General features: G+C 51.5%; 1 protein-coding gene across 2 annotated transcripts in view; it reads right to left on the bottom strand.

Annotated features, from left to right (window-relative positions):
- SOGA1 (suppressor of glucose, autophagy associated 1) overlaps nt 1-13,182 on the bottom strand; it is an 86,400-nt gene that overhangs the window by 51,971 nt on the left and 21,247 nt on the right. For both annotated transcript variants that reach the window (XM_032295023.1, XM_032295024.1), the window contains exons 2-3: nt 9,439-9,663; nt 778-936 (exon numbers count right to left, since the gene is read on the bottom strand). In XM_032295023.1, the coding sequence (XP_032150914.1) occupies nt 778-936; nt 9,439-9,663 (384 nt within the window). The remainder of the gene's footprint in view (nt 1-777; nt 937-9,438; nt 9,664-13,182) is intronic.

The following is a 13,182-nucleotide window of genomic DNA, read 5'->3' as shown; positions in this document are numbered from 1 at the left end:
ACTTCACATCAAATGGCAGGAACTGGCAGTCTTTTTTGTGTGTCTGTGAGATAGAGTCTTGCTCTGTCGCCCAGGCTGGAGTGCAGTGGCTCAAATCTCAGCTCACTGCAACTTCCACCTCCCAGTTCAAGCAATTCTCTGCCTCAGCCTCCCAAGTAGATGGAATTACAGGTGCCCTCCATCATGCCTGGCTAACTTTTGTATTTTTAGTAGATTTGGGGTTTCACCATGTTGGCGAGGCTGGTCTTGAATTCCTGACCTCGTGATCTGCCTGCCTCGACCTCTCTAAGTGATGGGATTACAGGCGTGAACCACCACACTGGGCCAGACCTGGCGGTCTCTTGCAGCCACTCCGCAGGCGTTATTTGTGTTGGTCCTCACAACGACTCAGGGTACCACTGCTCCATTTTATAGGTAAGGAAACTGAGGCACAGAGGGCTGAACCCCATGCCTGACACTGTTGCATGTTTTCTCAGTTAATCCTCCCACTGTGGCTATGGTTCTTTGATGAATGACTCTCTTATTAGCCTGTGAGCTCCCTGAGGACAGAAACTTGAGTATATTTTGTTCACCATTATAACCTTAGTGTCTCGCACACAATTTACACAGTAGATGCTCAGGAAATGCATGCTGGAGGATGAATGAATAAACAACCTTGCCAGGGAGACATAAGCTACCCATTTCCCACAAGCGGAGGTTCACAGAGACACTAGTTTGGGGGTTTTACATGGACCCGCCTGCCCTAGGCTGGCCCTGCTGGATGCACGAAGCCCTCACCTCTCTTGGCCGCTCCAGCTCTGTCTGCAGCACCTGCTTAGCCAGCTCGGTCTCGATGAGACGCTGCCGAAGCTCCTCGTTCTCCTCCTCCAGCCGTGCCCGTTTCTTCTCCACCACCTCGAGCTCCTTATGCAGCCGCATGGAGATGTCCTTAGAGACCTGTGCAGGGAGACAGAAGGATGTGAGCAGGCCGAGGAGAGCCCCCACTGCAAGGCCCACTGACCACCCCACTTTGGCAGCAGAGCAACCCCAGAGACAGGCAGGCTCCTGTCGCATCACTGCCACGCTGCAAACCAGCAAACTGAGGCATGAAGAGACCAAGAAGCTAATGAGGGAAGCAGTAGAACCAAAACCCAAACCCCAGGCACCACAAGCTCCCAGTGTCTGTATCATGGTACAGCCTCAGAAAGCTGGGAAGACCCGGTTCACAGGAATGCCTTTTCATTTCCCTGGGGCTTTTTTTTTTTTGAGACAGGATCTTGCTATGTCTCCCAGGCTGGAGTTCAGTGGTGCAATCATGGCTCACTGCAGGCTTGCACTCCAGGGCTCAAGTAATCTCATCTCAGCTTCCTGAGTAGCTGGGACTACAGGTATGCATAACCACACCTGGGTAATTTTTGCATTTTTTTGTAGAAATGATCTCAGCCAGGCGCAGTGGCTCACATCTGTAATCCCGGCACTTTGGGAGGCCGAGGCGGGCAGATCATGAGGTCAGGAGTTTGAGACCAGCCTGGCCAATATGGTGAAACGCTGTCTCTACTAAAAATACAAAAAAGTAGCTGGCCATGGTGGCCCGTGCCTGTAGTCCCAGCTACTCAGGAGGCTGAGGCAGGAGAATCACTTGAATCTGGGAGGCGGAGGTTGTAGTGAGCCAAGATTGCACCACTATACTCTGGACTGGGCAACAGAGCAAGAATCCATCTCAAAAAGAACCCAAAAACCAAAAAACAAAAATTAGCCAGGCATGTCGTGCTGGCAGGTGCCTGTAATTCCAACTACTCCAGAGGCTAAGGCAGGAAAACTGCTTGAACTCGGGAGGCGGAGGCTGCAGTGACCAAGATGGCGCCACTGCACTCCAGCCTGGGCAACAAGAGCAAAACTCAGTCTCAAAAAATAATAATTAATAAATAAATAAATAAGAAGAAACGGGGTCTCACTATATGGTCCAGGATAGTCTTGAACTTCTGGCCTCAAGTGGTCCTCCTGCCTCAGCCTCCCAAATAGCTGAGGTTACAGGCATGAGCCACTGTGCCTGGCTACTTGGGCTCTTAACACTTCCAAAGCCTCTCCCAGCCACCCTCTTGCCCGGTCCTCACAAAAGCCTGTGGGAGGGCCAGAAGCTCATCTTTTAAGATGAGTTTAATAGATGCGAGGGGACTGAGGAGCCGGATGCAGTGGCTCACATCTGTAATCCCAACACTTTGAGGGACTGGACACGGTAGTTCAATCTGCCTGGGCAACATAGCAAGACCCCACCTCCACAAAAAAACAAGTTAGCTTGGCATGGTGGCACACACCTACAGGCCCAGCTACTCAAGAAGCTGAGATGGAAGAATCACTTAGGCCCTGGATTCAAGGCTGTAGTGAGCTATGATTGTGCCACTGTACTCCAGCCTGGGCAACAGAGTGAGACCCTGTCTCCTCAGAACAAAACAAAACAGAGCAGAGAGGGGATTGAGCTGCAGTGGAAACCCAGAGCAAGATGGGCCCTAGACCACTGAATCCCATCTCTGCCAGTGACCAGCATGTGGTCCTGGGCAAGTCACTTTCCCTCTCTGTGCCTCAGTCTCCTCATCTATAAAATGAACGCAGTAGTAACAGGATCAACCTTACGGGCCTGACAGGGTAACTGAACCAGCTATTACACAAAAGCCTTGGCCTGGGGCCTGCACAAGTGAGCTCTGGGTGAGTGGTGGCTGCTGCTCCAGGGAGCTGAAGCCCAGAGAAGGGCATGATGGCTGGAGGTCACAGCGTAGCCCTGAGACCTATTTCTAGTTGTCCGGGATGTAGAACAGGCCTGAAATGACAAAGGCCGGGCAGGTGTCCAAGTCATTCCTACAGAAAGAAGCTAGAGGAGCTGCAATTTCCGATCCTGGTCCAGGACTCTGCAGCAACAGCACCCCATTCCCGGCAGATACCCTCTGTTCTGTCCCCAGCTGGCTGTTTGAGGGAGGCCAGGAAAGGAGGGATGAGGAAGGAAGGCCCTTTTGAACTGGGAGATTGCAGCCAGGGAACTACTGTTTGGTGAATACCTACTGCATGCCAAACTCACCCACCTTCACCCCAATCCTATCCCCATTTTACAAGGAAACTGGAGCTCAGAGCAGAAATAACACATTCAGGGTCATGCAAAGCCAGTGTGGGCAGAGCTGGGCTGGGAGCCCCGGAGGTTTGGCTGAGGGGCCAGTATAGCCCAGAGTCTCCCAGGGGTGCCAGGGTTTCACCAGCAGGAACTCCATGTGGGGCAGAGAGCCCAGCGCCCCGTGCCTGCTGGTCTCGGAAATGACTATGGTGCCTCCTCCCTGCCGGAAGGGAAAAGGGCCCTCCCTGGCTCTGTCCTCTGCCTGGGCCCAAGCCCAGCTCGGCACGGACCCCTTGGCAGTGTACGAGGCAGGCCAGGAAAAACAAGGATCAGAAAGGAAACCGGGCAGGGCCTCTCCCTCCCTCCACTGCCACTGCCTCTTTCTGCCCCTGAGGATCTCCTAGGACAGCCCGGAGCGGGCCCATGAGGCTCCTCTCACAGCCTCTCTGGGCACCAGACCTTCCTCATCCATAAAGTGGAGACGGTAACCCCTTAGGATCAGAATAAGGACTTTGCAGATGGGAAAACAAGATTCAAGCCAGTTCTCACATTTACTGGCTATGTGAGCCAAGACAAGTTATTTAAACATGGTCCCCAGTTTGGGGCTAGGTCACCCAGTAAGGCCCTATCCTAATCAACACTCCATTCATTTGCTCACTCACTCATTCATTCATCCTGCTTAGGCACTAGAGCCTGGTGCAGAGATCAAGGCCACAAACATAGATGGGCTCATTCACATCTCTGTGTTCCCGCAGCAGCAGAGGGTCAGGCACACACTAAATGCCTAATAAATGCTTGTTGGACGAACAAATAAATCCAAGGGTCCAACAAGTGAAAAGGGAGGGAGATGAATGAGTAAATGGCTGAATATATACAGGGAGTGGCACCTGCCCTCAAACGCCAACCCGACCCATTGTCCAGGAAGGCCTGCGTCCTGGCTGGGGTGAGGAAGCAGGTTGCTACAGGTGAGGGCTCCTCTCTCAAATGAGCTCCCATCTGGGCCAGCTCCTCTCCACCTGCGGGGATGCCTCATCTCCACCACATCCTCCACCTGGGGAGGCTACCAGTCCCCATCAAGAAGTCACCATCCAGGCGGATTTCTGGATCCTCTGGGGTTCATGAACAACTCTATGTATTTCATCCCTCCCACCCCTCCATGATTCCCCAGTTCCCTTCTGCCCCATTCTCCATGGAATCCCTTTCCCATTCACTCCTCTCCCCTGACGCCTGCTACATCAAAAGAAGGCACAGGCTGGGTGCGGTGGCTCATGTCTGTAATCCCAGCACTTTGGGAGGCTGAGACGGGCAGATCACCTGAAGTCAGGAGTTCAGGACCAGCCTGGCCAACATGGTGAAACCCTGTCTTTACCGTCTTTCCTAAAAATACAAAAATTAGCCCGCACACGCCTATAATCCCAGTTCTCGGGAAGCTGAGGCAGGAGAATCGCTAGAACTCAGGAGGCAGATGTTGCAGTGAGCTGAGATCACGCCACTGCACTCCAGCCTGGGCAACAGAGCAGGTCTTTGTCTCAAAAAACAACAACAAAAATCACAACTCCAGGCAGCCATACTGGGAGGCAAGAGCCTTGTGGCCTGGGCTTGTCCCTGCTCCTCGGTGAGCCTCAGTGGTCCTGGGCCCCCTCAGCCCTCACAAGTGATTTACAGAATCTGCTAGCACATTCCCCAGTGCTCACCAAGCGCTTTTCATCCCACTGGGGAACACTTTGATTATTATTCCTATTCTGAGGCTGAGAAAGGAAAGGTCACTTCCCAAGGTCACACAGCTAGGAAGGCTGTAGAACCCAGGTTCGAAATTGAGTAGGGTCAACTCTAAAGTCTCGCTCTTAGACCGATCCTGCCGTATAGACTCAACTCGTGAAAACACATTACTTTAATATCAACAATAAAAGTATTAATAATAAGCTCCAACAGTGGGCTTACTGTGCCAGGCGCTTGAAGGGCCCCATGTGTCTGTCTCATTTGATCCTCCCAGCTACCCTCAAGGTAGGGGGGCTGAGATACCAAGGGTGGCGCGCCAGCTGCGGCTTCCGGAAACCAGGGCAAATCCCCAAAGCACAAACAAATTCACTCAGCCATGAGGTCACTGTTTACAGCACTCGGGCCTGGTTCTTGCCAAGTGCAACCAGCAGCCTCCAGCCTCTGCTCCTGGGCATCAGGCCCCTCAGCTCCTGGGGCTCTGTCATCCTGATCCTCAGGGAAAGGGATGGGAGCTCTCACGAAAGAGCAGTCCCTGGCCGGGCATGGTGGCTGACACCTGCAATTCCAATACTTTGGGAGATCAAGGTAGGGGACTGCTTGAGGCCAGGAGTTCAAGACCAGCTTGAGCAAAATAGGAAGATTCCCCCATCTCTATAAAAAATACAAAAATTAGCAGGGCATGATGGCATGTACCTGTAGTACCAGCTACTTGGGAAGCTGAGGCAGGAGGATCCCTTGAGCCCAGGAGGTCAAGGCTGCAGTGAGCTGTGATCAGCTGCTGCACGGCAGCAGGGTGACAAAGCGAAACTGTGTCTCAAAAAAGAAACAAGCAAACAAACAAGGCTGGGTGTGGTGGCTCATGCCTGTAAATCCGACACTCTGGGAGGCCAAGGCCAGCGGATCACTTGAGGTCAGGAGTTCAAGACCAGACTGGTCAACATGGTGAAACCCCATCTCTACTTAAAAAATTACAAAAATTAGCTGGGCATGGTAGCACACCTGTAATCCCAGCTACTCAGGAGGCTGAAGCAGGAGAATCCCTTGAACCCAGGAGGTGGAGATTGCAGTGAGCCGAGATAACACCACTGCACTCCAGCTTGGCTGACAGAGGGAGACTTTATCTAAAAAAAAAAAAAAAAAAAAAAAGGGGGCACCCTCCTGGCCAGCATTCTGGCCTCCTACAAACCCCAGGAGGGGTGGGAATGTCACTCCTATTCTACAGATGAGGAAACTGAGGCTCAAAGAAGGGAAGTAACCTGTACAGGTCACCTAGGAGTTAAACCCAAAGCCAGAACATTATCTCCAGCAACATCTATATCTAAGGAAGGGAGCGTGCTCCTGGTGTGTCCTTGGCTTCCCACAGGAGTCACTTTAGACAAGAATTGAGATCCCAGATTCCCTGGATCTGACCCCCTCATATCTGGTCTCAGGTCCTGAGGTGTCCTGGAAATCTGCATTGTGAACAAGCCTTCGTGGTGATTTTTATTCACCTTGTGAGGCTGAGATCCTGGCTTACCCTCCCCTACCCTTGCCCCAGACTACCAGTCTACTACTAGCAACCAGTCCTACTAGTCTGCTACTACTAGTCCTACAGAGCTATTGCTTAGAAGAACTTATACTTGCCGTGTAAGTTCTTCTGAGCAATAGAAAATCACAACCGGCCCAGTGGCTCACACCTGTAATCCCAGCACTTTGGGAGGCCAAGGCGGGTGGATCACCTGAGGTCAGGAGTTTCGGACTAGCCTGGCCAACATGGAGAAACTATCTCTACTAAAAATACAAAATTAGCCGGATGTGGTGGCAGGTGCCTGTAATCTCAGCTACTTGGGAAGCTGAGGCAGGAAAATTGCTGGAGCCCGGGAGGCAGAGGTTGCAGTGAGCCAAGATCACACCACTGCACTCCAGCCCGGGTGACAGAGTGCTTCTTTTTTAATCTCAAAAGAAAAAAAAAAGAAAACCACAATCAATACATGTTTATTTGTCAGACCTAGAGTTTAATACTCTCTTCACTTGAACACTTGAATTATTTCATTTTATCCTTACAAAAATCTCTAGAGAGAGGGACTTATTTTACCTCCATATTCCACATGAGGAAACAAGCTCAGAGATGTAAAGACACTTACCCAAGATCACACAGCAAACAAGTGGCACAGCAGCTCTCCATCCCTGACCTTGCCATCCTCATGCTGGGCAAAGGCCCCACTGAGGTTCTGCAGGTCCTGTCAATTGTGAGGACCATCAGAGAGGGAGAGCCTGGGGTTGGGGGGGGGGCCCTGAGGCCTGTGGTTTCATTCATGAACCCTCCCCAATACCCCTCTGCTCAATAAAACCACTGGAGCTCAAAAGCCTTGAATATTCAGCTGATCTAAAGCCACATTTAATAAGGGGAAAATGAGGCACCAAGAGGTAGGGGCCAGTCAGGGCATGGGCCAAGGAGCTGGCAGAGCAAGTTAGGGGAGACCCGGGGTACCCTCCTAGGCCAGCTCCCACCCCTCTCCACTCACAAGCCCTCTAAGACAAAGCAAGGGAAGTTAGCATTCTGATAACCTCCCAAAAACCCCGGAATGGTCCCAGCGCATGGGGCTCGGGGTGGTGGCCAGGGGTGTGCGTCCAGCTCAGGACCCAGGCCGGGAGATGAGCTCAGCTCTCCAGCTGCAGGGTGGGGAGAGGAGGGAGCGAAGGGGCAAGGTGGATGCTGATTGGCTAATTCAAATCCCAACACAAGGGGCCCCTCCTCTGCCCAGACTCGGCATAGCCACACGCGCTCCCCACACCCTGCCCCCACACACCCTCCCCGCTGCCGCTGCTCGGGCCCCGCCCACGGAGGCACCGCAGCCCGCATCTCCGGGTCCCAGCGTCTCCTCCGCCCCTTCCTCATCTTTCTGAAGTCTGACATTTTTTTGGGTCCCTCCCAGAAATCTTCCACTATGTAGGCCCAAACGTCTGAGCTTCTCCAGCTATCCCCTCCCCACCTCTCCCCTCCCTACTGCCTTTCCCCACCCCCCACCCCACTCCTCCCAATCCAGTGATTGGAATCTGAATAAGCCGGGGATCTGCCCTGTCAAGTAGAGGTACGCTTTGAACTTAAGAGACTAACTCATGCTTTTTCTCTTTTTTCTTTTTTTAAAGAGACAAGGTCTCGCTCTATTGCCCAGGCTGGAGTGCAGTGGTGCAATCACAGCTCACTGAACTCCTGGCCTTGGTCATGCTGGGACTCTAGGCACTTACCACCACACCCTGCTTTTTTTTTTTTTGAGACAGAGTTTAACTTTGTCACCCAGGCTGGACTACAATGGCATGATCTCTGCTCCCTGCAACCTCGGCCTCCCAGGTTCGAGCAATTCATCTGCCTCAGCCTCCTGAGTAGCTGGGACTACAGGTGCGTGCCACCACACCCAGCTAATTTTGTATTTTTAGTGGAGATGGGGTTTTACCATGTTGGCCAGGCTGGTCTTGAACTGCTGACCTCAGGTGATCTGCCCACCTTGGCCTCCTGAAGTGCTGGGGTTACGGATGTGAGCCACTGCGCCTGGCCCACATTATTTCATTTAATCCTCATAGAACTCTGTGAGATAGAGATTACAAACCCATTTTACAGATGAGGACACTGAAACAGGTGACTTTGTTTGAAATCATGAAATTCAGATATATTGGAGCCAAGATTTAAACCAGGCTTGACCAACTCCAGGCCTTCACTACTTTCCATTAGCACAATTAAGAAACCTCTGCCTGGCACAGTGGCTCATGCCTGTAATCCCAGCACTTTGGGAGGCCAAGGCAGGAGTATCACTTGAGCCCAGGAGTTTGAGACCAGCCTGGGCAAACATAATGAAACCCCATCTCTACAAAAAATAGAAAAATTACCCAGGCATGGTGGTGTGCGCCTGTAGTCCTAGCTACTCAGGAGGCTGAGGTGGGGGATCCCTTGAGCCCAGAAGGTGGAGGCTTCAGTGAGTTAAGGTTACATCACTGCCTGATGCCTAGACAACAGAGCCAGACCTTTTCTCTAAAAAAACAAGAAGAAAAAGAAACCTTCATGAACAATGCAGGGACACATTGGAGTCCAGTACCAGGTGTGTGGTTGATACTCAATAAACAGTAGCTGCTCAGCCAGGCAAGGTGGCTCACACCTGTAACCCCAGCACTTTGGAAGGCTGAGGCAGGTGGATCATCTGAGGTCAGAAGTTCAAGACCAGCCAACATGGTGAAACCCATCTCTCTTAAAAATACAAAAATTAGCCGGGCGTGGGGGCAGGCACCTATAATCCCAGCTACTCAGGAGGCTGAGGCAGGAGAATCGCTTGAACCCGGGAGGCAGAGGTTGTAGTGAGCCAAGATCACACACTGCATTCTAGCCCAGGCAACAAGAGAGAAACTCCATCTCAGAAAACAAAAACATTAGCTGCTGCTAGAAGGAAGGATTCATATTATGACATCACTTTGGGGTACCCTTGATAGAAGGCCTGTGAGTTCACCAGGAATTCCTATTTAGATGAGGAAACTGAGGCCCACAGAGGTGGTAGAACTTGGCCATGGACACACGGAAGTGAGATGCAAGGCCAACCTGGGCCCCATTAGACTGTGGTTCCATCACAGCAACAAGGGCACCCAAGAGGGTTGGGGGAGACCTCCGGGCTGACCTTGACATCCTGCTCCAGACCGCGGATAAGCTCGCCGTCCACCTGGCCAGTCTGGGCAGCACGCAGACTGCGGCGCTCGGCTTTGCGCAGCCGGTACTGCAGGATGCGGCAGGTCTTGCTGGCCTGGTCCAGCTGCTGCCGCAGCTCCTGCAGCTGATACACGTCCTCCTCCATATAGACGTCCCGCATCTCCAGCATCTCAGCCCGCAGCTCCTCAATCTCGTCCTGCAGAGGGAAGAAAGTCAAGTCACTGGGTTCACAGTAGCAGCCAGGAAGCCTGAGTGCCAGCCACCCAGTGCTGAACAAGGCACTACGGAGGACCTGGATGTGGGAGGCTGAAGGGCAGACCTCCAAAGATGTCCGTGTCCACAGTCCCAGAATCTGCGCATGTCATCTTACATGGCAAAAGGGTCTTTGCAAATATGAGTAAATTAAGGATCCCAAGACAGGGAAACAGAAGCAGAGGCTGGAGATGCTTTGATGATGGAGGAGGGGCTGCTGCTAGAAGGCAAGGAAAATAATTCTCCCCTGGAGCCTTCCCGAGGAAGGCAGCCCTGCCCCGACCTTGATTTCTAGGCTTCTGACCTCTAGGATCAGAGGATAATAACCGAGTGTTCTTTTAAGCCACTAAATTTATAGTGATTTGTTACAGAAGCAACAGGAAACTAATACACTGGGGAAGCAGGAGAGGCCATTTAAGAAATATGGATGAGCATCAACTATGTATGTACTAGGCCCTGTGCTAAGCGCAGGGGCAGGGAGGGACAGTGGGTCCAGCCCCTTCATTGTATTCTGTATGGAGCCCCAAGCTTCATGGGGAAGATACACAGTAAACCAGCAAATAATAATAACAAAAAACACCAGCTAGGCGTGGTGGCCCACACCTGTAATCCTGGCACTTTGGGAGGCCGTGGCAGGTATATCATTTGAGGTCAGGAGTTCAAGACCAGCCTGGCCAACATGGTGAAACCCTGTCTGTACTAAAAATACAAAAAAGAAAAGAAAAAAAAAAGGGCCAGGTGTGGTGGTGCACACCTGTCATTCCAGCTACTCGGGAGGATGAGGCATGAGAATCACTTGAACACAGGAGGCAGAGGTTGCAATGAGCCCAGACTGCACCATTGTATTCCAGCCTGGGTGACAGAGTAAGACCCTGTCTCCAAGAAACAAACAAACAAACAAACAAAAACTCAGATACTTTTAAGTGCTATAAAAACAAAAACAAATCAAACAACGCGAATAATATGATAGAGTGATGGGGGAGGTTGCTATGTCAGGGGACATGATCAGGGAGGCTGTCTCTACAAAAGAGACATTTGAGCTGAGGCAAGAAGGAACAGCCATGCAGAAAAAGCCAGGGAGAGGTCATCCCAAGCAGAGGGAACAGTGTGTGCCAAGGCTCAGAGGCAGGAAAGAGCTCGGCATGTCAAGGTACAACAAGGAGGCCAGGGCAGCTACTGGGTTAATTTGAGGCTGAGGATACTGACAGGAGTCAGCCACCCAGGGCTGTGAAGGGCCAAGTAGAATTTGGGTTCGGCGTCTGTTTTGAGACAGGGTCTCACTCTGTTACCCGGGCTAGAGCGCAGTGGCACATTCTTAGCTCACTGCAACCTCTGCCTCCCAGGCTCAAGCCACCCTCCCACCTTAGCCTCTCAAGTCATTGGGACCACAGGTGTACAACCCCATGTCCGGCCAATTTTTGTTTGTTTGTTTTTGTAGAGATAGGGTTTTGCCATGTTGCCCAGGCTGGTCACAAACTCCTGAGCTCAAGCAATCTGCCCGCCTCAGCCTCCCAAAGCGCTGGGATTACAGGCATAAACACCATGCCCAGCCTGGGTTTGGGTTTTAAGCAGAGAGGGTAACAGTATGACCTCACTTCCTCAAGGCAGCTTCTGCTACTGCTGTCATCAGCTTCCAGCTGTTCCTCACTTCTCCTTTGTAATCATTATTAGCAAATCTGCAGTTCTATGTTTAATAGTTTGTCTCCTAGTCAAACCATGAGCGTCTAGAGGCCACCCCACCTGTATTAACAGGCCGTAGGCTCCCAACAAATAACAACAGAATGGATGCATGTATGTTCAGTTTGGTTCAAAAACAACAAAAAAGACAAACCAATGTGCAATAATCATTAGATGCTAAGCGTTAAGGGGCAAGGGAAGTAGAATTACGCAGAAGAAATGCATGATTGTTATGTCTCGTACAAATGTGAAAACCCAGTCACAAATGGGAATGATAATACCTACTCTAAGTGTCACCGAATGATTTAAATAAGACTGTATATTAAGAAGGGAAAACTGGCCAGGTGTGGTGCCTCACGCCTATAATCCCAGCACTTTGGGAGGCCAAAATGGGCAGATCACCTGAGATGAGGAGTTCTAGACCAGCCTGGCCAACATGATGAAACTCTGTCTCCACTAAAAATACAAAAATTAGCCAGGCATAGTGTGGCGCACGCCTGTAATTCTAGCTACTTGGGAGGCTGAAGCAGGAGAATCGTTTGAACCTGGGAAGCGGAGGTTGCAGTGAGCTGAGATTGCACCACTGCATTCCCAGAGCAAGACTCTATCTGTAAATAAATAAATAAATAAATAAATAAAGCTGGGAGTGATGGCTCACGCCTATAATCCCAGCACTTTGGAAGGCTAAGGCGGGTGGATCACAAGGTCAAGAGATCGAGGCCATCTTGGCCAAAATGGTGAAACCTGTCTCTACTAAAAATAGAAAAATTAGCTGGGTGTGGTGGCATGCACCTGTAGTCCCAGCTCCTCGGGAGACTGAGGAAAGAGAATTGCTTGAATCCGGGAGGTGGAGGTTGCAGTGAGCCGAGATTGTACCACTTCACTCCAAACTGGCAGCAGAGTGAGACTCTGTCTCAAAAAAAAAAAACAAAAACAAAAACAAAACAAAATGAAACATATAGAGAAACTGAGTCACCAGGGATGAATGACCTGCTAAAGGCATCCCTGAGGAGCCAGAGGAAGCAGAGGATGGCGCTGATGGAAGCAGGGATGGGGGGGTCTAAGGGGCAAAAAGGCCTCTGCAGGCTGGAGAGGGCAGATCTGGAGAGCTAGATTCCTCAGCCTTCCCTACCCCCTTTCCCCAAGGAAAACGGAAAGGAAGGGATTGGGAAGTGGGGTCTCGTATTCCTCCCTCTGCCACTGCAAGGAGGGAGTGTCTATTCTGCCCCCATTAGAGAGACCACCTCTGGCTTCTATCCGAGCACCCCTCACCACACCCCTGCTGGGGCTAGCAGGAAGGCCGATCTGGCCTTGAGCCTGGGAAAGGAACAAATATGGGGGTCTCTGTCTTCACTCCTGCCTGCCCAGAGGTGAGGACAGGTCTGCTCTTCCAATGGTCAGCGTGGTAGGATGGCTCCCTGTGGGGAAGGGGGTATGACTGGGGTTGCCAGTGCCCCCTGAGGCTGGATGGACTTAATTCAGGGTCAGGGTTAGGAAGCCCTACCCTCCAGGCCCAATCTCAGCATTGTGAAGCTCAGGAGGTTTTCTAGCCCATGGGTTTGACTTCTGGGATTGCAGAGGAACAGTCATTTTGCCAGCCCCCCCACCCCCACCTCCATCCTCATAGACACACAGAGTCACCACCCCACCAGCACACCACGGGGACAGAACCAGAGTGGAGAGGAGGAAGTGGAACAGTCAATGATCACACCAGTTAAAGAAATGAGGAAGTGAGGGATCCATGCGCTGTTTCAGGCAGCCTAAGAGGGAAGCATGAAGGAAAGAG

This window comes from Sapajus apella, unplaced genomic scaffold (assembly GCF_009761245.1).
Source record: "Sapajus apella isolate SASKATOON/1434 unplaced genomic scaffold, GSC_monkey_1.0 scaffold33, whole genome shotgun sequence".
In the NCBI taxonomy this organism is placed as follows: Eukaryota; Metazoa; Chordata; class Mammalia; order Primates; family Cebidae; genus Sapajus; species Sapajus apella.
Note: the sequence above shows the minus strand (reverse complement) of the source record. Positions and strands in the feature narration are given on the sequence as shown.